The following is a 25,619-nucleotide window of genomic DNA, read 5'->3' on the forward strand; positions in this document are numbered from 1 at the left end:
TTCAAGATTATAGTAGTGATACTAAGCCCTGCATAACTAACCATTTCATTTCAGGCCAGCTGTGCTCGCTTTCTTGTGCTTTTGTGTCTACTATCTCGATGTATTCGGATGACCAGTTTAATTATGTTCCACTGTGGAACTGCATTCTCTGACTCTGTTAAACTTAGTTGACATTAGCTCAGCATCTTAAATTTTATTACTTAATCTATCAAGCACGGTATCCCTGTTTCCGATTATCTGTATAAAGGCTTTGGAAGTTTGAATGCCTCAGTGGTCGGAATGTATGAACACTTCCAAAGATTTTAAAACAACTTGTTCTTGCTTTAAGTCTAAACTATTATTGTCTTAATCAAGTCCGTAATTTGAACAAAGGGGATGTTATGTATAGTTTAGACCCCTCCATGAGGAGCCTCAGCATTAGGACCCTCCGTCACGTGACCACGTGGAAGGATGCTAGTCAAGGTATAAACTGGGTCAAGCCATCAGGAGTGCGCGGACCTACGTCTGTATAGGCCATGCTTGAGTTTCCCTTGAGTTAGTTATCTTGCTGGTCATCCAACCTTTGCCGTGAAGTGCACCGCTGTTAGGATTCTTGTGGTGAATAAACTATATAAAAGAATGTGATTCGTCAGCTCCATTTATGATGTACGATCCCAACATGACAATATAAAGAAATCTACGCGACTGTCATTTAATCCTGATGACAAGTTTTGTTGCAGTTAATTCACAATAATCATGCAGCAAATGGTAAATATGTGTCATTGATATTCTCGTTAGTGTCGTAAAAATATCTTAGCGCAATCCATTGCTTATTTGCCGCAATTGGGAAATTTACACAGTAGTTATAACCAAAGGTCAAGAACGAGAATTCAACCCAGAGGCTTGGATTGCTCTTCATATGATCACCAGAAGCAAAATAAAAAATTATGTGTTCATCATCATATGCTAATGAGAAAATGACACATGATAGCGAGTGACGTCATCGATATTTATGTAAATTGTCATTAACTAATCACAGAGCTTTTATTTTTAGATGTGTCCAGGGATTAACAAGAGGACCACCGGAAGTGGGGAGCTCATTGACCCCCTGGAAAAAGAGGTTGGCTTCTTAGCACCTCATCATGCCTGTACATACAATTAATAGCATACATTATCCTCAAATACCTCGAAGATTGGACATACATCAGAGAGGGCAATGTTTCCCCTATTACACTGTCATCTAGCCCATGGATGACTTGGTATAGGGCAGTACATAGTAGGACACCGAGAGGACAATGTTGATTGTTCCCCTATCAATGTTCCGAGTATCATCCTAGTTGCTTTAGTTGTGGCGTTAGGACATATTATCTCAGAATGGACATTGTTTCGCCGGTCATCATTATGTGCGACTGTGCATAGCTTGGTTCTTACATTTGGACATGCCTCCGAGAGGACAATATTTCCCCTATGCACTGTCATCCCAGTCCCCGAACAAACTGGTTGTGACGTTAGGACATGTCTCGCCTAGGATGATGTTTCCCCTATACATCGCCATACGGTTCTTTGGATGACTTGGTAGCGACGTTTGGACATCCTTCAGATGAGGGAAACATTGTCGGCTGCCCAGTCGCCTCCTCTTCGACATAAGTAGTTTCCATCAACAAATTGCACAAATAATTCAAAATTCAAAATCTGAAAGCAGTGTTGACGTTTCATCTTTTGAGGACAAAGTCACAACCAAAATGGAGGAATACATTCACTTCCAACTCCTTGTCCAATCTGTAAAGTCCTTTAAAGCTTCCAGAATTTAGGTGGAGACTTATGTACAAATTCCTGTTCATGCAAGAGACATTTCCGTTTCAAACAAACAAGATAAAACTAATGAACAAGGAACAAAATATGATATATCAAGCGAATTAATTTTATTCATTTATCAAGATAAGATGATTATGGCGAGGTTATACAATGTATGTAATACACCCTCCCAAGAAATAATGCGGCTTTTAGGTTTCACATGAGGCCAGTTCCAAAACCAAAAACATGCTGAGATCACTGGGCTACTAAGGTATAATTTCCAATGAGAGGTACACGGGAAGCGTGCAGGCACTGTGGAAGAGCGTCCGTAGGTCATAGGGGTCGAAGCTTGGCCGGTACCACTCGGTACTTTCAACTGGCCCGAAATGTCCAAAAGCAATGCGGATTGTGTGCTCCTTGGTTTCTACAGAAGGATTAGGCTGGGGGATGAATGTAAAGTGCTTTGAGGCAGTACAGTATAAAAGTGCTATATAAGAACAAGCATTAAATTTTTATTTTTACAATGTACAGTCTAGCTCATATTAATATCAACACCTAGTCAATTATATTGCCAAGTACCATCAATCCAGATCCAGCCCTACTTGCAACTCAACTTAGTCAATTATACTCAGCGAGTAATATCTGTCATGTTTGCATCAGACATTATTATCACAACCTGTCTTTGGCCCTACCTGTCTTCGGCCTGGTATTAGTCATGTGTTTTATGTAGTTGTGGTTACCGATACGCCCCTCCGTGAATAAAAGTACCGTTGTATATCAATGATTAAATTCGTCTTTGGTTAAATCCTGAACGGTTATCCTGCTCGTGTGTGTCTGAATAGCATTCCGCGAAGATGACGTCACTACAGCTGCTGCCCTCTATTTCCCCATCGCTGAATTACAGGCAATGTCGGACAAACATGCGGTTTATTAATGGATTCAGGCTTTCTAACTAGGGCAGTTAGATTCAATCTGGCACATGTCCGAGTGTTGGAAATACTACACAATTGTTCTGAATATTTCTCTCTCTGACTCTATGGTATCATTCATACTAAAAACAATGCAGGGTCAAAGATAATTGACTTTGAAATAAGCTCAAATGCGTAGAAATAAGTGTCGATGTCCGACTGTCACGTGACTAAAACGTCATCAATATCTTATGCAAATGACCTTGTGAGCTATAAATAGTAACTTCGCGGTTAAATCCTGAACGGTTATCCTGCTCGTGAGTATCTGAATTGAAGAACTCAACAATATCAATCAAGATCCAGCCAAATGTCCACATCCAAATGTTTTTTGTTGAGATTCGACCCTTTTTATTTTCAACACCACTTCAGAAATACCATGAAATGGCCCTTTACCTATTTCGATCTTGCTGCATTTATATCTAGCCTGCAAAACATTTCAGTCTGAAATTCATGATTCTATATAACCAGCAGCACAATGACTTCAAACTCTGTACATTGAAGTGTAAATTTTCCAAACTAATAAGGGAACTACTCATTTGATATACCGAGAATATGTCATCATGTTTCCTTATAAGGATTAGATGCCAACCCTTTTTAGAAATCAAAAGACCAAAAGAAGAATTTTGAAAATGCATCTGTGTTAACATTTGATGAATGCACTGAATCCTAGAGCTATAATCAGCAACTTGCTTGCACTCTACATTAAGAATGAAAAAGCCTGGATAGTGATGCAAATACCAGATATGATCGGGAACAATTCCATGAATTTCTGAAGGACAAACGGATGGATCCTCAGAATCAATCGAGGACCATGCTGCTGATGTCCTGCGGCGCTGCACGCTAACGACAGAAACCTCATCATTTTCCCATGTGTCAACATCATCGGGTTCAACAAACTGGACTCTACCATTTGTGTATGAATAATTCACTGGACTCTCATGCGTCACTACACTATCAGTGATTCCTTCATGAATTTGAATGCTATTCAGCATTTTCTCAATGAACTTCTTGGCTTCTCCATTACTCATCATGGTAACTAACGCACGCTCCAGGCTCTGAGCCATAATGTACAGGTCATTGTGTATCCCATCGTTACCGCCAGCTGTGGGGAAAAAGTAAAAGGGAGATTCAACGTTTGCACATCATACACTAGTTGCAAATGAAATGAAACAGTCAGGGGCCATTGTGCTCACCGTCTAGATATTTGGTGGTCAGGAATTCCTCCAGGTTAAGAAACAGGCTGCATGTATAGTATATAGGTCAAAGCGAAGTCGGTATGACATGTGATGTAATCTTGCTTGGAGTACCTACCATAAAAAAATCATCCAAAACAAGTCACTAATAAGCGAGATATTGCACTTTTTTACTTTTTTAAGTTTTGGCCTTCTGGTGGCCAAGTCGAGAATCAGTTCGGATCAAAATTCGGTGTCAGAGGTAACATGACATAGGGAGTCATGTGTACCTAATTTCAAGTTCATAGCTTTAGCGGTTAAGAAACGTGCCATAGTTACACTCAAACAGCCAATTTACACTATTTGACCCATGTGACCCTGAAAATAAGGTCAAATCAAAACCCGTAGGATATGTGACGTATCCTTGCTAGGAAAACATACCATAAAAATATCATCGAAAATGAGATAGTAATAAGCGAGATATTGAACTTTTTACCCTTCTTTTAGTTTTAGCCCCCTGGTGGCAAAATCGAGAATCAGATCGGACTGAAATTCGGTGTCAACGGTTATGTGACGTAAGGAGTCATGTAAAACAAATATCAAGTTTATAGCTTTAGCAGTTAAGAAACGTGCCATACTTTCACTCAAACAGCCAATTTATGCCATTTGACCTATGCGACTTTGAAAATTAGGTCAAACTGAAAACTCGTATGATTTAGCAAAAGCGAGATATCTCACTATTTATGTTTTAACTTTTGGCCAAGACGAGATTCAGATCGGACTGAAAGTCAGAGTCAGAGGTCACCTGACCTGTGGGGTTATGTGTACTAAGTTTCAAGTAGCTTTAGCGGTTAAAAAACATGCCACCGTTTTTGAAACAGGATACAGACGACAAAAGTAAGGTGTATAGTAGCCCTTGCAAGTTTATTGTTGGTCAAAAAAATGAAATGGCCAGGGCCATTGTGCTCACCTCTTGTGAAGGATTGATGGATGACATGGAAAGTGAATCGAATTGAGGTAACTATAGATATGACGAAGCAGAATAGACTATTTTATGATCTGACCAGTAATTGTCTATTATATCAACCAAGTCGATTGCGGCAGATGGAGTAGGATTGGTGAATACGAGGTCCAATTTATACTGATAGTTGGTGTTTTTGGACATGTTTTGTCTGAAATTATATGCTTGAAACATGAATGTTTGCAACTTTGCATTGTAGTTTTCACCTTCACCTATTGATTTCATGTTAAAATCGCCCAAAACAATGTATTGTTCATTCGGTTCATATGATGAAAGGCAGTCTTGTAGATCATACACAAGATTCTGGAACCTTGAATCATGTATCTACATCGAGTATTACTTCACCACTACTAAGATCAGCCAATAGGCAATACACTTTACCTACCATATCATGCATTATACATTACTTCTTAGGCTATGTCAATCATCAACGACCCTTTCAGCACCTATTTTCACCTCTTCAACCGAGAAATCAATCACTACACTTGAGTGTGGAAGGAGCTTTCAAAGTCATTAATTACTTCTACGGCCATGACTTGAGATCACAACAATATCAAGCTTCAACAATGTTGAAAAACATAGAAATTTCTGCGATTTCCCCAGTTCACTGAAAGCAGACATGCTTGTTTTGCATTCTAGTGTATCAGAATGACACCAGATGGCATGGTCGTCCCGATCAGTGCATTTATAGTCACTGGGCTGTTTTTGATTTTAGCCATCAAGTGGCCAAACGAAATATCAAACCAGACTGAATGATAATGTGATCGACATCCACCCGAGCAGCAAATATCACGAACCATTTGTTGATACAGCGGTTTTAATTAACATATGTAGAAAAAGGTCGTGGCATCCGGTGGTTTTAAGATGTTGTCTGTTCAGAGGCTGCAGCAGTGACAGACTGACGTTTTTACTGGTAATTTCTGCAGCACAGCGCGACTAATACAACACGCTATGTCGACGCGCCAGTCTATCTCCGCCTTGCAAACGTGAAGCGCGGAAGAAAGTGTACAATATACTGACGCGAGGAATCGGTCTGCCATCGCCCGTCCTGCATATGAACTTTGCTAAACTCAATTCACACTGATAGCGACCGTCAGCAGTGTGATATGGACCCACTCATATCATTCATTGCGGATCGGGTAAAATCCGAAAAATTACAAATCTCTATTTTTTTTACAACGCACTTAATCAGGTTTATGCTTATTTCTTAATGCTTATTCGGAATCATCAAAGGTCAACGCGTCAAATAAACACATCGATTGTCATCACTACTATAATTGACGAGTTGCACTTAGCGTTGAACGCCTTAATAAGCCTGGTTTTACCTCTACTGTCATCCATTATCAACTGACATGATGTAGTTTTACACAAGGGAGGTTAATGTTTGAGTACTTTGAATAAAGTCATTGCGACAATATCATGCATTTTGTAGTCCAGTTTTCATGATCACTTCATGTACAGTAGTTGGTAGTTGCAGTAGTTGTTTGTTGTTGTTGTTGTTAGAAGTATAAGTAAGTAGGCGATTCCAGTAAGGCCGCATCATAGTTTACTGTTAGCAACAACAACAACACTGGAGACATTTTACACAGAAAAACAATGGAATGTTCCCAATGGGAGACAAGATTTACGCACACACCGGTAACTTAAACCATTCTGGCGTTAATCGCTGGCTGATATCGAGTACATCACCAGTCTGCACCATCTTGGTTTTCCGAAAATTGGTTTAGCATTGTGGACGCCTGTACATCATGTACATGGTTACATAGTTCCGTTTTCAAGAAGTATTACACTCATGAAAAAAGTGTTACTCACAAACCAGCACCCCATTTACACCAAACCCACAACATATCAACACCCACACAATCCGATTTTTATACCTCGAACAGCCCGCGCCACGGGTATATGCTAGTCAACATAATTATGATAGGAGAAGAACCCACACAGGAAGGACACTCAATAAATGAATTGCTTGCGTGCGCATAGATGATTTTTTTACGAAAGATAGGCAACGGCAAAACTTATTCGCCTCCTATGTTTCATTGTGGAACTGACAACTATCATAAATAATGAGCACGCTGATCATAATGGTCGGACTTATCGGGCCCCCTGCAAACCAACATGAAAATAACTGTTTAATAGATTATACTGTCGAAAGGTATTGAAAAACTTACGAAAGGTCTCGGAATTCAAGAACTCGAGACTTTACGAGTGATTTACGAGAGATTTCGTGACCCATGCAGATTTCGAGAGTTTTCCGAGAGAAAAACGAGAGTCAGTGTTTGTAGAGGGACTCAGTGGTGAAGTATAGACTCCCCTATGGCGAGCCAAAAATGTTGTGATGATATGGTCATTAGCTCAAGACTTATGCCTATGTCATGGCACTTTTTAAGTTTCCAGTTTTGGCCACCTGGTGGCCAAGTCAAGAATCAGATGCGACCAAATCTCTGCGTCACATGTTATCTGACCTAGGGGGTCATGTGTACCAAGTTTCAAGTTCATAGATTTAGCAGCTGATAAATGTGCCATAGTAACACTCAAATGGCCAATTTACACAATTTGACCTCTGTGACCTTGAAAATTAGATCGAATCGAAAACCTGTATATAATGTAATGAAGCTTTGCTAGGAGAACCTACCAGAAAAATATCGCCGAAAACAAGTCACTTGCAAGCGAGATATTGAACTTTTTACCTTTTTTAGTTTTGGCCCTCTGGTGGCCAAGTCGAGAATCAGATCAGGCCGAAATTCGGTGTCATTGGTTATATGACATAGGGAGTCATGGGTACTGAATTCCAAGTTCATAGCTTAAGCGGTTAAGAAATGTGCCATAGTTTCACTCAAAAGGCCAATTTACGCCATTTGACCTCTATCACCTTGAAAATTAGGTCAAGTCAAAAAACTTGTATGATATGTGATGTATCCTTGCTAGGAAAACCTACCATGAAAATTTTATCGAAAACGAGTCACTCATAAGAGAGATATCACACTTTTTAGGTTTACACTTCTGACCAAGTAAAGAATCAAATCGAACCTAAATTCATTTTATTTTTAAGAGGTAACCTGACCTGGGGGGTCATGTGTACAAAGTTTCAAGTTCATAGCTTTAGCGGTTAAGAAACGTGCCATTGTTTTTGAAACTGGATACAGACGACGATGACAACGGAGGCCAAAAATGAGAAGCTGCATCCCAGACCAGAATCATATTTTTTATTTCTGGCAGATAAACAGAACTAATTTTGGGAATATTTTTTGTGGCGATCCATAGATTTTCAATAGCGCAGGATGTGTGAAAATTGGTCCAATAAGTGTCTCAAACAGCAAGTACACTATTTATAAAACTTACTTATAATACAAAATAAACTACCTTGCCTTCCTTTGTTGGGTACTGGGCAGGCTTGGTATGGTGAATAAGTCTTGGAAACACAGAGCAACCTTTAGAATAGAGCAAGAAGCCTGGCATGCCTGTGCCTGAATCCTCAATCATTCTCAATGTGAATATACGAGATAAAATGGGCACCCTAGTATGTTCGTTGCAGACGATTCGAGATTACTGGATACAGTCTGATAAACCATCTTATAATTGGCGATTGGTTCTGGCAAAATCAATGGATAATTCTGATAATGCACTCCTGCTGAATTGATAGAATTAATAGAATTAATAGAATTAATTCCCAAAGTTTACATTATTTTAAACACAAATCGGAAGATCGCCGAGATCGAATGTTGATCTTGCACGGTATTAGAGAATACCAAAAGCAGGATGGTGCACCAAATCCCCTTAAAATCATACACACATTGGTAAAATCACTTGACTAAAAGTTGAGGGGAAAAATATGGACACAGAAAGATGAATAATAGCTGGATAGAAGGCATGTAGAATTTGATTTATGCTAATTTGAGCCAATTTGAAGAATTCCTATCTAAATTTACAGAAAAATGTACATGAAAGTGTACACAACTGGACGAAATAAACTTTGAATGTATTTTCCAGCCAAACTAAGAATATTATACCTTTTTTGATATGATTGGGAGGATATATTGGACTATATTTCTACCTCAGGTGAAGTTCAAAGTCACGTGGGCCACAAGGTCAAATTCAAGGTCAAAAAGGTCATCACTCTTTGAAACACCCCAATGTAAAAAGTAATGTCAGATTTGGAATCATTGCTAAATTCCTCTGCTAGAAATACCAACTTTATCAAATTTGACAAATCGGTTACAGAGATATGATCATTTGAATATTGTCAGCAATGCCCTTTTTGGCCAAAATTGCGAAAATTGGGTGGGCTGTATCTCGGGAACCATACGTCAGAATAAAATAAAATTGGGAATATCAGCTTTTTCTCCAAAAATAAGCATATTAATCACATTTCAGTAAAATCGAAGGGGGTATGTTTTACTTTTTACATTTTTTGGGGTGATTCAACACGGAATGACCCCTTCCTGACCTTGGAAATTAGGTCAAGGTCAAAATGTTTCAATCACTATGTTAAGCTAGATCAGATCAATCAATGACATCTGAATATCACACAGTGAAAGTTTCTTAGATAGGATATGGTATATTACCCACATTGGATTGTATGACCTTGACCTACTTACACCTGAAAAGTAGGTCTCATTGACCTTAATTTTTGTCATGAAGTTTCATCAGAGGCATCCACAGAGAAAAACCCATGATCCGAGCTATCCGGTTTCACAAGATATTAACAAAATATAGTTTTCAAAGATGGCCGCCTTGAGCCCTAAAAGTAGGACAAACTGCAATGATTTTTGGTATGTCAAGTCGCGTTGTCATAAGACATCCACCTACCATTGTTGACGGACGACAAACAAGACGTGATGACATAAGCTCACCAAGGTGAACTAAAAAATGCTAACGCCGCCATTTAATATCACCTATGTCGTGTGCCAGTTCCCCATTCTTTGTCTGGCCTTCAAAGCAAGTAGTACTACTTACGTGGCAATACAGGTTTTGTTGTTGCCCATGTTCCTTGTTTGGAAAAGGTGTAATCTTGTGCTTCGATAATGCCGAACGCTTTGTCCCAATCTGGATCACTATCAAGGGACAACTCAGTATTGAATGCATCTCCACATGCCTCTTTTACTGCAGCCTTAAATTGTGTCTCTGTTAAGTCAGCTAATTGGTTTGTAGCATCTTCACAGAAGGATGTGCAGCGAACTGGTCCTTCTCCATCAGGGTCAGGGTGACGAGTGAACAACTTCACTTTTGTTGGCAGGGCAGATTCATTGAATTTATTCCGCGTTGTTTCGACACTGAATCTCGTCAACAGTGCTCTTTTTGGATAAGACCACATCCAATGCTGGAAATGAAAACGAAACATTCAGGGACCATACCGCTTTCAAAGGTAGTCTCTTATTTTGTATAATATACTGAAATACGCCAGGTACATATATGCCCCCCCCCCCTCCAAAAAAAAACACACTGAAATTAACATTTTTACCAACTTGCATGCCACCTAGACTCACGCGCTTTCTGATTCCCACATTAATATCAAGTTGGCATAGACAGGTTTCGTAACCCAAACAATGACGAAGTACGAAACTACGATGGGCTGTCATGTCATAAAGTCCTGTGCAAATTCATTTACGTGACACTCGTATCATCAAGCAGTTTGTATGAGGAAATCAGTCAAGTTTTCAAAATGAAGTGGTCTAGGGACCATGTGGCTCACATTGATGAAACACTTTTTATGCCATGTAAATCATGATAACACGCATGACATAGTCCACATGGCGATAGTATGTCAGCTGACGTTAGGAGTTGTAGAACATTCCCTGGGCTTTGTTTAGTTACAAGGGTCTAAGGCTGATGTTGCATAGGAATGAGCTACTCACGCCACATTTTTCATCGACTCACGGCTCATTTTCACGTGTCACTCCTCATTTGTCATGAGTGACCGCGGCGGTTTACATACAGATCACTTTTTGCTCGTTCATTTGTCACTTGGATTTTCTCGGCGACGCACATGGACTCAGAAGAAGAGATGGCAGCCATGCTGCTCCTGATGGAGAATAGAAAACGAAAGCGGCGGCGACGGACGAGAACAATGTGGTACATAAAATTGCTGCATTTTTGTTATTGTTTCTCATTTCCAATCGAAATTAGCTATTGTATTAATGTGTAAACTAATGAAAATGCCGAAAAGTAGCGATACTCATAGTTTTGAAGGCGATATCGCTACAAATACACATGGACGTCCACTTTCTTTGCCAGCTCATTTCACAAAGAATGAACATGTCCATTCATCGCCTCACTCGTGAAATGACATGAAATGACGTGAGACGACGAATGCGGGCAAAACTTACAAAATTCACTTCAATGAGAACAATAGGTTTTCCAATGTCCATTCATCAGCTCACGAATGACAAGTGACAAATGAGTCGTGAGTCGATGAAACGTGAGGTCTATGTAACTTCAGCCTAATGCATTTATAAACCTGTGCTGTGGTGTTCCAAACAATGAACCAACCTCAGTTCTTGATATTGAAGTGATGAGGGCAGCATGGAGCGTTGTTATGTTAGGTTCTTGATATTGACGCGATGAGGGCAGCATGTAGCGTTGTTGTGTTAGTAAGGAATAATAATCATATTCCTGGTTAGTTCATAGCTCCAGCGGTTTAGAAACGTGCCACTGCTTTTATAACAGGATACAGACGACGAGGAAAGCAGCGGTGTTGTATAGACTTCCCTAAGGTGAGCCAAAAATGAGGATTTAAAGGGAAGCTATGGGAATTACTCCCCATTCGACCACAGATACAACCTTAACATCTACGTAAACTGTGTATTCTTAACAACAACTGTGGCTCTTGGTTTTATAAATAAACAAACATTAATGAGTAAAATGGATGATTTTAAATGCCTATTTTTGAATCAAGTAAGCCGCCATTGTGACAATCAGCTGTTCGAACAATGGCAAATGCTTAGAATGACAGATGACAGTTCTGCCATTTCTTCGGGTTCTTCGTCGACGTCCGGCGATGAATCCTTCGATTACAACCGTGCATCAGCAGAAGAACCAGCAGGTCTATTTCCCTATGCGTTTGAGCCAAGGTACCGGGGCAGAAAAAGGTCTGGAAACTTAGTGGAAACGAGTAGTACTCGCCTTGATGAAAAAACCCCACTGCATCCATGACGTCATTCGCCCGGGAGATTTGAACAAACATGGCTACCCCCGCAAACTGCTTATTAAATGCAATTTTCTGCACTACCTAGGAATATTCATCAAATCCTTGGTGTAGAGTATTTGTTTGTCATGTAACTTGGTATGTATTTGTTTAAAAAAATATTTGATTTTGCTGCATCAATTTATTCCCATAGCTTCCCTTTAAAATGAACATTTTTGGCCATTTCTGATGACCACCGATGTCCTCCATCTGATCATGAGGGCAACAGAGAGATTACCATGGCAATGTCGCGACGTCACAACGCATTTGGGGCACGTCATGACGTTATCGGCCCCAACACAGCAAAAAGCTAAAAACTTTCTTTTTTTTTCACCCTCCCGCGATAGGGCAGATCAACTTCTCAATACTTTTGCTGATATATTCTCAATACAAAGTGATGAATTGTTACTTAACACGTCTGGTCTATACTCGATATATAGAGTTTAACAAAATGGCGGCCGATACTCAGAAAGTATGCTGTACTCTTGTTTGCAAATTTTTAAAATCTCAATTTATTTTACAACCTTGCAATTTACTGGAGAGGCTGATGCAAGGCTGTAACTTTGCACATGTAGAGGCCATTTCCTTTTATTCAAATAGTCCCTCCAAAAAGGTTTTGGTTTAAGTTGATACATGTTCAGCTTCCTGTGTTCCTAATTTGCATAAACTGATAAGGGGCTTCCCTTCCGGTAGGCAAGGGTCTTAGGATCATGGACAGGGAGCAAGACGAGCAATCTTGTCTCTCCCGTTTATCAAGTATCATCTAAAGTTGTTTGAGAGCCAAATTGGCTTTAAGTTTTGTTAGATTGGAGAGTGGGAATCAGGGATAATCGACCAGGTCAAATTTATCTTGTGAGTAAACTGTTTATTTACTTTTAGACCATTTTTTCTCAGACTGTGGAAATCCACATGTGCTGCCTATTTGTAAATGCATTTATGTACAGCATGTACTATGACATCGATATGGTGTAAGTATTTACCTTCCATGAATGTTCATTTAACCTATTTATTCAATTATCTGCTTTTGTCTAGTAGTCATGCTTAGTTGGATATAATTACAGCTTTATTGAATGTTTTGGTGAATCTATTATCGTTCGTTTTGAGTTCAGTTTACTATCTGGCATTGGGCCTAGTAATATTATTATGGAATATTTGTTATAAAGCATAACTGTCTCTTTGAGCATTGGGCTCCAGTAGTCTTAAAACTTAAGACGATAAAAGAAAATGAAACGGCCAGGGGCCATTGTGCTCACCGTAGTTGAAAGCAAATGTTGCGCACTAAAAATTATTTACGATACGTGAATAGGTGATATGTAGCCTAGTAGCTAGGCATACTCATACATGTATATTGAGTGGCTAGTAGTAGGACAGGGCGGTATATATTAGTTTATGATCTGACCAATAATTGTCGATGAGCAGAAGATATAAGGTACCGTATTTAAGTTTAACATTTTATTCATATCACTACTATAATGGACGTAGAGCTGAAATAGTTTGTCACACATCTCCTCCGTCAGTTCAGATCGGATGACCTCGAAACTTTTCCTGAAAGTCGTGGTTGATATGGAGATGGACCTCGCCGGGTTAAGTTGGTAAAATTTGCAGCAATCTCGGAGAAATAGCACTTTTTGTTCTTTCTTTATATGGGCATACTCATGAACATAAGGGGCCTTTTCAGCAGGTCTGATTTGCATATGGGGCCATCTGTTAAATCAAAAGTGTGGGATCATACAAAAATAAGCCAGGAAAGTATTGGGGCCACTACATGTTTAAAGCACTCATCCATTTCCGCAATTTTCCCCCTTTATTTTGGTCGTACTCTTTCACCTTACGTTGTTTAATCGCTCTTAATTTTTCTAAGTACCGTATGGGAATTCATCACGTGATACACGTCTCATTATAACGAAACCGCCTCACCTGACCCAAGCACTGGCCGCAAAGTAGCGCACAGCTCCTTATATGAATACCCGGGGCAAATACAAAATATAATATAAAATCCCGATTAACATTTCTTTACTGCAATAAAAACAGGCTAACCACTGCCTATTAACAAGTAAGTGAGTGTTCCGGAACGAGTGGAGTCTGTGCGGAGGGTGTCGAAAAAACCCTAGGCGAACTACTTCCTCCATCTGGTGCTGCCACCCACTATGCTCGCGGCATTTGTTGTACTAAGTTCGTAACACGCCAACTCTTTACCATTCGCGAAATAGTTCGTCAAAATAAGTCGAGACCACTTTGAAGAGTGGTGGAGTTTGATTTTTCCGGTCGTTTTGGCCAAAAACGCGTATAGTGTAAGTAATTTGGAGGAATATCTCATCCCCCAAATCATCATATTCGATTTGTAAACACTGTGGTCGGAGCAGAGTGCTCCACATCACACATCGACCTATTTTACGCATATCAAAATCAAGATAACATCACAACCCCCAGACATATAATTTCATTTCACCCAAATTGCCCCGACCCCACAGTAAGCCAACACCCTAAAACAACCCACGCCACGGGTATTATGCTAGTTCATTATAATAAGGGACATACAATGGGTGATTTCAAAGTCAGTTTTTAGATTTAGTTTTAAAACTAAATGGGACACTAAAACCCTTGATTAAACCAGCATTGAAATGAAGTGGGTTTTAGTTTCATCCTATTTCAAAGTCGGTGTTTGTTGGTTTTAGCTTTATGTCCAGTTTTAGCTTAAAACTAAGGGATGGTTTTAGTGTCAAAAACTAACACCGGGACTAAAACTAAAACTCTCCAAAACACCAGAAATGAAATCAGTTCTGGTGTTAGTTTTGACACTCAGTTTAAGCATTATCCTATTTCAAATTAGGTTTTAGTTTCACACTGAAACCAACTGGAACACCAAGGTCTGATCTTAATCCCAGCTCGGTGTTATATTTGGAAGATTTGTAGTGCATTTTGTATTACCAATAAAACTAACACCTTAGGCATTAACACAGAGTTTCAAAGTTGGTGTTGGTGTTAAGAAGGGAAAAAAATCATGTTATTTGTACCATTTCAAGAAGTAGTTGCATGTATTTTGAACGCTGATGGGAATGATGATGGACGTGAAAGAAGACGACCAAATTTCGTTCGACGACCAGCAATGGAAGCGGTTACTTGCTAGGGAAACAACAGTAACAACGACAACAACATGCATGTTTGGTTTTTCCAAGGTTTTATCTCTGTCCATCTTGGTGTTAGTTTTACCTGCAGAATAAAACATCTTCTTAGTTTCAGCCCAGGTTTTAGGTGTTTAGATAAAACCAGGTGTTGGTGTTAAACTAAAACCTCGAATTGGTCTTATCCAGACATAGGTTTTTAGGGGTAGAAATTAAGAATAAAACTGACACTAACACCCAACACTAAAACCAAAACCAACTTTGAAATCACCCAATGCAGTTACCATGGCTGAGGCCAAAGTATTGTTAGCCCTGGAGGATATAGGCCTAGGCCTATGATGTATTATCGCTAAAAGAAGGCTAATTTACCACATTTAAATAAACAAATTTTGGACAAACGAGTAATCACAGCCATGGGGTACATGTACAGTGTACAAAATTTGAAAACAATAGTCATTATGGTTAAGAAACATGCAAGTTACAGCCTAATGGCCAACTTAAGCTATTTGACCCCTGTGACCTTGAATCCATGAGACACACATACTGTAGTCGCTAAATGTACCTATGATATCAAATTGGTGGCAATCAGGCAAGTACCATAGTTAAGGAAAAATCACATTTCTAAGGTTTTCAGACTGGGCCCCCTAGTGGCCAAATGGTGAATCAGATCGGATTGAACTTCGACACCTGAGATCTCCGAACATAGGGTACATGTGTATCAAATTTGGGATCAATGGTCAATGTGGTTAAGAATCATGCCGTAGTTGCAGCCCATCGGCCAACTTGCACCATCTGACCTCAATGACCTTGAAAAGTAGGTCAAATATAAAATCCATGTGACATATACTGTGTCGTGGTTAGATGTACCCATGATAATTGATATCGAATGGGTGTCAATCGGACAAGTAGTTAAGGAATAATCACATTTTTAAGGTTTTCAGGTTTGGCCCCCAGGTGGCCAAATGGTGAATCAGATCGGACCCAACTTCAGTCCCTGAGATCACCTAACTATTGGTTACATGTGTACTAGATTTGAGATCAACGGTCACTGCGGTTAAGAAACGTGCCTAACGGCCAACGTACGCGATTTGACCTCTCTGACGTTGAAAAATAGGTCAAACCACAAATCCATGTGACATACTGTATTGTGGTTAAATGTACCCATAATATCAAATTGGTGGCAATGGGGCACGTAGTTAAGGAATAATCACATTTTAAAGATTTTCAGGTTTGGCCCCCTAGTGGCCAAACAGTGAATCAGATCGAACCCAAGTTCTATCCCTAAGATCACCTGACTATTGGTTACATGTGTACCAAATTTGAGATAAATGGTCATTGCGGTTAAGAAACGTGCCATGGTTACAGCCTAACAGTAACAGTCAACTTACGCCATTTGACCTCTGTGACCTTGAAAAGAAAGTCAAATCAAAAACCTGTATGATATGTGATGTATCCTTGCTTGGAGTACCTACCATAACATTTTAATTGAAAACGCATCATTAACAAGGGAGATAACACACTTCTTACGTTACAACGTTTGGCCCCATGGTGGCCAAGTTGAGAATCGGAGCGACTGAAATTCAGTGTCAGAGGTCATCTGACCTACATGTCCTAGGGGGTCAAGTGTACAAAGTTTCAAATTCACAGCCCCGGTGGTTAAGAAACGTGCCACTGTTTTAGAAATAGGATAAGACGACGGCGGACGCCAGACGACGGACGACAGACACTGCGGTATTGTCTAGACTCCCCTACGGTGAGCCAAAAATACTTGAAAGAAGTTTTCTTTTACCGTCTTACTCCCTCATCAGCGGCCATTACTCAGAAAAAACGTACTTGTATCGAGTACGTAATAAACACAGTGCATGCGCTTAAACCATAACATGAATTGCTTTTAAAACGCTACCATGTTAACAAGTACCCTTTGCGGTTGATGAAAAACATATCGTAAAGCCAAATCGATAGCCAGAAATTGGTTAAAATCTCAAGTGAATTTGGAGGACATTTCGAAACCAACTTGATTTCGAAGACAGCTCATTTCAGACAGTCTAAAAATAGGTTTAGAGATTACATCTCCTCGCGAAAACATGTCATTGCATTTTAAATGTGTAAACCGCTGACAACAACGGCGCCATTTTGTGCAAAATGTCGCACTTTTTAACATCGTCAAAATTGCTGTGACGAAAAAAGAGCATCAATTTTATTTTATTATCTGTCTTGGTTCTGTCATTTCATTAGTATTGTAGTTCATTGTGGTCAATTTAGGCATTAGCCAAGGGACATATGTTTTAGAGCCGGGTTTTTGGAATCGTCGTTGTTGTCGTTGTTTTGTTTGATTGTGTTTTTCCTTTGTATATTTCTGCATTTGGTACCAATGTTTATTTTGTGACTCTGATATATTTCAGTAAACCGCTTCTAAAAGAACTGCATTTGCGTTGGTCTGTTGGGACGAGTTGAAGCTGACCCCCTGGCTCCCACGTGGTTAAAAGATAAAAGGCCTTTCTCAGAAAGCAGACAAAGGATTGGTTTGCTGAGGTGAAGAGTCATGGGTTGGTAGTCAATCGGGATGTTGAGGAAGAAGAGGAGGAGTTAGGTGATAAGGAGTCAGTGCCGAGGAATCTGAGCTCAGTGTAATTAGTCAGATATCAATTTATATATGCGTATATATATTCATATATAATTCATGATATCGTTCAGAACGGTTTGATTTACTTGAAGACAATATCACATCCAACCAGACAGAATACACCTGCCCCGTAATCATCTTCGAATACGTCATTGAGAAACCAAAGGCACGCACACCTGTCCTTTATGGGAATACCGTATTCGAAGGCAAAATTATTTACACTAATTCAAAAGGATTTGGTTAACTTGAAGACCTAGTATACATGATGGGTTTGTTTCAACTAGGGTAGGGACACTTCTGAATGGCCAAAATTTTTGTCCCTTATTAACCAAAAAGGTATTTCTCATTACTGAAAGCAAGCAATATCAGTCGAAAGAACTATTATACAATGTGGGGATGTTCAAGTGAATCTCCCTTTCGCGGTCGCCTCTAAATGAAGACAGGCTTTCGACGTTGCTCTTACCGTCCCACCGAAACCCAGGTTGAAAACGAATTTATGGTCGAAGAGAACCAGTCAATACCACACAGGGTAGTTCTTCATTATCCCACAGTGCGCAAAATGGATACTAGTTTCATGTTTAGCTACCAGCTGGGCCAGCCCGATTTGGATCGTGGGATATGTACGTTTTAAGCCACAAATACCAATCGTGTGCCACTATTGCTTGCGGGGAATGCACTGTCTATCTTGATATGCTACATGACACATCAAGTAGGCTCACTGAATATCAATATGGCCACCAAGAAAAGATGGCCACTATATGTTTTAAAATATTGTTTCTTTGAACCATTAGATGCTTACTCAACCAATATACCATTGGTTGTGACTTAAAGTGTATGGGAATGAGTGAATTAACACTTCTCAGAAAATGAAACGGCCAGGGGCCATTGTGCTCACCGTATAGATATTTGGTGGTCAGGAATTCATCCTGGTTAAGAAACATGCTACATGTATAGTATATAGGTCAAACCAAAGTCGGTATGACATGTGATGTACCCTTGCTTGGAGTATCTACCATAAAAATATCATCGAAAACAAGTCACTAATAAGCGAGATATTGCACTTTTTACCTTTTTTTGTCTAGGTCCCCTGGTGGCCAAGTCGAGAATCAGATCGGATCGAATTTTGGGTGTCAGCAGTTATATGTTGTAGGGAGTCATGTGTGCCGAATTTCAAGTTCATAGCTTTAGCGGTTAAGAAACGTGCCATAGTTACACTGAAACGGCCAATTTACGGCACTTGACCTATGTGACTTTGAAAATTAGGTCAAATCAAAAACCTATATGATATGTGATGTATCCTCGCTAGGAGAACCTACCATATAAGGGATCACGTCCAAAGTCCGCGCGCAAATCGGGGCGAAAATTCGCTTGGTTGAATATCGCCACACTCATTCGCCTTCAAATCGCTGCCTGCTTCGGCGATTCTATTATGATCAGGCGAAAATTCAGACTGAATGAAAATCGCAGGCTAAAATCTATCAATAATCGCGTCTAATACGCTCTCACCAACCATCGGAACGGAGTGAATATTACATGCGTTGTAGTATGCGAATTCCGACATCAGCTGATAGCAGACCAAACAAAAACACAAACTGGAATTCCCTGTCAACCTGACTCCAGTAATGAAATACATTGCATCTATCCACGAGGTGCTACACAAATTTGGCACAGAGGTTTGAGGTTGTTAGTATTATGGTATGCATTCTGAAGGATTGTGATGGAATGTACCGAATCATAGAGCTAATCATTAGGCTTATGTTTCTGAGTCTCAGCCAACCAATCAAGATTGTTGTAGTATCCGGTCATCCTAAACAGCGCCCACCAGCATCCACCAGGTTTAAAGTCAGGTATAAAGTCAACAAAATATAATTCAGTGGCCATAAACGTAATAAGTACACCATAAAAAACACATTTCCTGAAAATTTCATGACTTTTCGGGAAATAAGGGAGATGTTGACCAAAATCACAGGGCTCCTGTTGTATTGGGAAGCCCTATCATTTTCTCCAAGTCAAATCCAACATGGCCACCAACTGGGGGCCATGGCGATTTAGCGGATCCTGCGGATTCTGCGGAACCTGCGGATTCTGCGGAACCTGCGGAATCTGGGCGGAATCAGCATAAAAACAGCACGAGAATATCGATATTATGATAAATTATCCTTATAATAAATATTTGTAATATTCCATAACTGTTAAATTGTCTAAACCGCTAAGATTATCAAGCATTTCGAAAAACCCCAACATGCATGAAAATAATGTCTGCATTCTATTATCGATTTCCACATTGGCCGTACCCAGGCCGATTTGGTAATAGGCCGAGTTGGCCCGTAATCGTGTAAGTCGTTACGCACCCGAAAAACACACATCATTTTCGCTCATTCGTTAATTTGTTAATATCGTGCAGAATACAATAGGGACGGACACTTTTTCCAAGGGACATTTTAAACTTCTACACAGGCCTGGTTGACACGTCTCTCTTTATTTTACAACATCGCAAAATTGTGCACGAGCAACATACGATTGCCTTGATGATCCATCATTAAGATATTCAAGTCACATGATGACTGATGATGTCCAGGACTCCAAGATGACAAATCAGTTTAAACAGAGAATTTCCCACTCTCATGATAATAAATCAAAAGATTTTTATAAAACGTCCACCCGAGTCAATCATCCCACTCTTGATGACCAAACAGCCAGCAAGATCATGCGATGACAGGTGACAAGCCCGAGATCCTGGCAACGATCCTTAAAACCACCCCAAGTCCCAGGAGGCGAAACGACTGATTTTTGGGTAGAGTGACTCTCAGACACTCACTTGATTTAGCTTGATTACATTACATCACGGCAGCGGCCACCTTCAGCGCCACAACGTGGGGCCTAATGGTATTAGGCTAAGTTTTGGGGCGAAAAGGCTGGGGGCGAAAACGTCAGGGAGCGAAACGACCGGATACCCATAACATAGAAAATCCGCTGCAGACCAGATTCCGCAGAATCCGCTAAATCGCCATGGCCCCAACTGGGTGGTGAACACTGGTATATTTTTGACAACAACTCGCTAATCTAGCACACAAATGTCATGAAATGATCAGGAAATGTCCTGATTATTTCATTTATGATCATTCGATTTTACTTTGATGACTTTAAGTATGTTTTTAAACCTGGTGGACTCTGTTTAGTATGACCCAATTTGTTTACTTCACGTGACTGCACTTTCCCGCCGATAAAACAAGGCGAAAGTTGTTGCAAAATTGTTAACGAATATCGGAAGAGCATGCAATTTCGTAAAATCGCTTCATTATCAGCTGGAGCGATTTTTGGGGTGAAATCGAATAGGCGCGATTGTGGGCGAATTTCGCATCTGACATATCGACGATTTCATAAAATCGCTACGCATTCGCCAGTCGATTTTCGGACAGATTTCGCAGGCGAAATACTGCAGGGTGAATTTCATCGGCAAATATCGCATGCGGACTTTGGACGTGATCCCCAAGTATCATCGAAAACAAGTCACTAATAAGCGAGATATTGCACTTTTTACTTCTTTTTAGTTTTGGCCCCCTGGTGGCCAAGTCGAGAATTAGATCAGGCCGAAATTTGGTGTCAGTGGAATATGACATAGGGAGTCATGAATACGAAATTTCAAGTTCATAGCTTCAGCGGTTAAGAAACGTGCCATAGTTACACTCAAATGACCAATTGACGCCATTTGACCTCTGTCACCATGAAAATTGGGTCAAATCAAAACCTGCGCGTGTAAACTGTAATATGTCATATATCATTGCTAGGAGAACCTACCATAAAAAAAACAGTCACTCATAAGAGAGATATCACACTTTTTAGGTTTCCACTTCTGGCCCCCTGTGGCCAAGTCAAGAATCAAATCGGACCGAACTTCACTGTCAGAGGGGTCGGTTCATAACAAACAATGGCAGATTTAGAATAAAGTTAAGAGATGGTTCAATTGGGGAATCCAAACTCGCACAGTGACGAAATGTGTGATCCTGTGTTTTCCCGGGGGGTTTTCTCGGCAAATGGTGATGCACGGCAGGAAACATCGCCCTTGGATATATCTCCCAATTTCTTCGCTTTACCAAGTTCAAATAAAAACATGGCGGTGTTTTTTGTGTACTTTAGAGTCTTGTGATCATAGTGGATATAAGTCTGTAATGCTCAGTTCTTTGTAGACTTTACAAATGTGCGTGAAAACATGCCTTTAATTTCTCACGTCTCTACATACCCTCTTGTCACCAACATAAACTCGATGATAGCCAAGCTGAAACCCCAATGTAAAACAGCTATACATCGAGTTTATGGCATATGAACTAGCGTGATTGCAACTACCCAGCGACATTTTTTCATGAGCCGATATCGATTGGCTGATTTGCCGATTTCAGGTGATCACCCGAGCTCGGTTCATTTGGCGGTTGGTCCCGACTGATTCACGATTGTTATTTGTTTACGGCAATTCCCGAGAGTGCCGCGGATAGTTGCATTTGGACTCTCACTTGAAAGAACCTTCCTCAAATTAGCCACCATCCGTCAATAAACCGTACGCGAAAATAAATTTCTTTTCATAGGCAGCTCAGTTTACCATGACATAGAAGTCATGTTTTGAATCAAAACATCACCAAAAGCATTCAATCAAAATACCATGAACATTGAAAGGCATGGACAACTTGAAGTAAATTGCTTGAATAAGCTTGTATATTTTTACTTTTATGCCATGGTCAACAAACGTTGCCTGTGAAAAGCAGTGAAAACGGTCGTTTAAAAGTGGCAGAAATTTATTTTCGCAGGGCATCGATTGAGAGCCTGTCCCGACCTGATTCCTGACACTGTCTGAATCCCCACACTGGTATGACGGGCAAGCAAAAGTGCAGGTAACCGGAAAAACGCCGACCGACCAACCGACCTACTGTCATAGCGTATCCCTTTCACTTCTCTATGTAGCACATGTATCTCATCTGTGTAGTGCCCAGCGCAATGGATGTGATGGAGGTGAGCCATACATACAGTGGATGCACTGTCAATACCGAACGCTCTGGTATAATTCAGTAGCTCGAGGTTGCAATGCCATGCATTTGTTGCCCAATCTTGTTAGAAACACGTGACCGAAGCCATCGACACCCCCTAATATAGTTCATGACGAGTGAAATGCCATCAAGTACCCATCCTGACAATACCCGGCAATTTCACTCATGTATTGTAGGCCGTTTGCAAGAGGATGTCAAGTACCAATCTCTTCTATGAGTGAATGGAGGAGACTGGTGAAGAGTCTAAAGCAGTGCTTTGCTACTATAGATCGATGCACTTGATTTAGGAACAACATTTACGAAGACTTCGCGTCACGTCATGTTACACTAATGTAAAAATGCATGGTGACGTGACGACGATCAACACCACGTTATGTAAACGTTGTTCCCAATCAAGTGCATGGATCTATAGTGCTGCCCTCTACAATGTATATAGATATCAAAATTGTCCCCCCTCAAGTGTGCGTGTATAACTGCACATGTTATTAGTAAAATGAATACCACCAAGTTCACCCCCAGCTCCTACCTATAGTCCCCCTATAACCGTCACACTATGCATACGGTTTTCGATCTCGCGTCACCCAACGTAACCTTCGACTTCTAGCTAGCCAACCAAGTTCGTAGGATCTTTATTGTATACACTATACCACAGCGCTAATTCACCGACGAAGTCGAGTGAACTCATTCATGAATGTCACTCCATCAAAGTCGTCTGGTGTATTGTCTTTTAAATCAGGAGGTGAAGAACGGAACTAGGCTCACTCAGGACAAACCTATTCCATATACAGTAAACCCCGGGAAAACTCATGAACTGCAACGCACATTTGTTGACATTTGAACAGCGCATCTGCGCTTGTTTACAATTTCATTTCACATGACCTGCGGCTGCGTGGAACGAAACTCCTTGGGTAGGTAGGTTGCTATGGTAGGTTGGTAGGTCGGTCTGTTGACGTTTTTCCGGTTACCAAAAGTGCAAAATCTCCTGTGCACTCACAATGTCACAATGCACCGCATGCACTGCACAAATGCATTGTGTCATGTAAACACTACATAACATAGTACATGACCTAGCCTGCATACGCACGTACAAAAGAATCTTCAGGGTGTTTAGGCCGCCCTTTCACTAGCAGGCCTTCCGTCGACGGAGGTGTTGTCGGAGAACATGCACTTGTGGACTTGGACGTCGCCTTCCTCTTCATATTTCATTCTATTCGTGTTTGTTTTTGAGGGAAGTGCAGCGGAACAGACTTAAAATTCGCGATTCATAAATTGGTACTTCTGTGGTACTGCACACGGGCTTACTGGACATTGCGCAAAGAAAGCAAGGAGCACAATTGGGGAGCGACCATTATTTTTGACCCCCACCATTTTGTCTTCCTAAAATAAACTTTGGGCTAATACGGCCACAGAATAGCCGTACCTCCATATTGTTGATCGAGTAGGCCTAATGCTCGGTCAACGGTGTGATGGTGTAGCGCGTTGGTCACAGCTACAATTCTTGATATCTTCAATGGGGTGGTGCCAAATACGTATTTTTTATTTATATATTTTTTTCATATAACTCACGGATAATGCTCGGTGCATACTACAACATTTTCATTACTAGACAATGGCGCGCCACTATCGGGAAAATTGGGCAAGTGGGTTTTCAAAAGTCATAACCTATCCATCCCCATCTCACAAGATAATAGTCCCAGTCATTTGCACTTTTTTTTATAGCCCCTCTATTTATGACCATAGCAGCAATATATGGACAGTTAGATGCTGGCGCCACCTATCGATCCCCATGAACTTAGCCAAACTCATATTCCAAACTGACCTCATGTGACAAGATAATTGTCCCTTTAACTGCCAGTGAGTCACCAGTGATTAAAAATAGTATTCCGTCGCCTCAGCGGCCAGTCCATGAAACTTAGGCCTATGTGTAGCCTACTGGAGTTCTATGTCCGATCATGGCATGTGCTAGAGTTATGTGTGCTAGCTAGATCGCCTCAGCTTGCGTTTGGCCTACTTAGTACTTGATTACTCCCCATGTAACCCTGATCCTATGATGACCAGGCTGTGTATCGGAAAATACATCTAGGGACCGTTGCGCTCGTCGCGTTGCGTTGCTTTCTTTGCGCAAAGTCCAGAAAGCCATGTGGATGGAGGTCCGTCGCCTACGAAATCGTCAGACGTGTATTGCATGTATGATATACACTTTCTAATCCTAACCCTAAACCTAAACCTAACCCTAACCCCTAACCCAGCAATCTGATTTGGCTCTGACGATTTGGCACTGAACAGTAGTGTGTGGAAGGATCAGGGGTATTAATAAACAGAGAAACGAAGAAATCGAGAACTGCCCATATCGAGAAATTAGGCCTTAAAACCTATGTCTATAATGTACGGCGTGAAAATAGACTAATATGCTAGCCTGGTTTCTTGGTCTCGTTAGGGAGTTCATTAACAGGACGTAACATCTATTTTAAAATGCGTTTCCAAAGTGAATGCATGAGGACAACCCATTTGTGTCGTATATCAATGGAAACGCCCGATGCCCCTGATTCTGCAGGATGTTAAATCGGGCATTTTATTTCTTTAAATAAATCATAAGCGTCGCATTTGCTCCTAGCTCTGTTCACCATCCCAAATGGCAATATTGCCAATTGGGCCGGACAATCACGAAAAACCCCAAATATCATACATTTCTTCCTGAATAATTCTTACAGAGACCATTCT

The 25,619-nt window shown here is 40.5% G+C and overlaps 1 protein-coding gene across 1 annotated transcript; it reads right to left on the reverse strand.

Moving 5' to 3' along the window:
• Window positions 1-2,719: 2,719 nt before the first annotated feature.
• On the reverse strand, window positions 2,720-24,175 carry LOC135497988 (uncharacterized). The gene is made up of 3 exons (XM_064788096.1): window positions 23,987-24,175; window positions 9,891-10,254; window positions 2,720-3,843 (listed from the first exon to the last, which is right to left on the reverse strand). Exons 1-3 carry the CDS (start codon window positions 24,095-24,097, stop codon window positions 3,161-3,163), a joined length of 1,158 nt encoding a protein of 385 aa, XP_064644166.1. The 5' UTR covers window positions 24,098-24,175; the 3' UTR covers window positions 2,720-3,160.
• Between the last annotated feature and the right edge of the window lie 1,444 nt (window positions 24,176-25,619).

The sequence above is a fragment of the Lineus longissimus genome, chromosome 13, assembly GCF_910592395.1.
Source record: "Lineus longissimus chromosome 13, tnLinLong1.2, whole genome shotgun sequence".
Classification (NCBI taxonomy): domain Eukaryota; kingdom Metazoa; phylum Nemertea; class Pilidiophora; order Heteronemertea; family Lineidae; genus Lineus; species Lineus longissimus.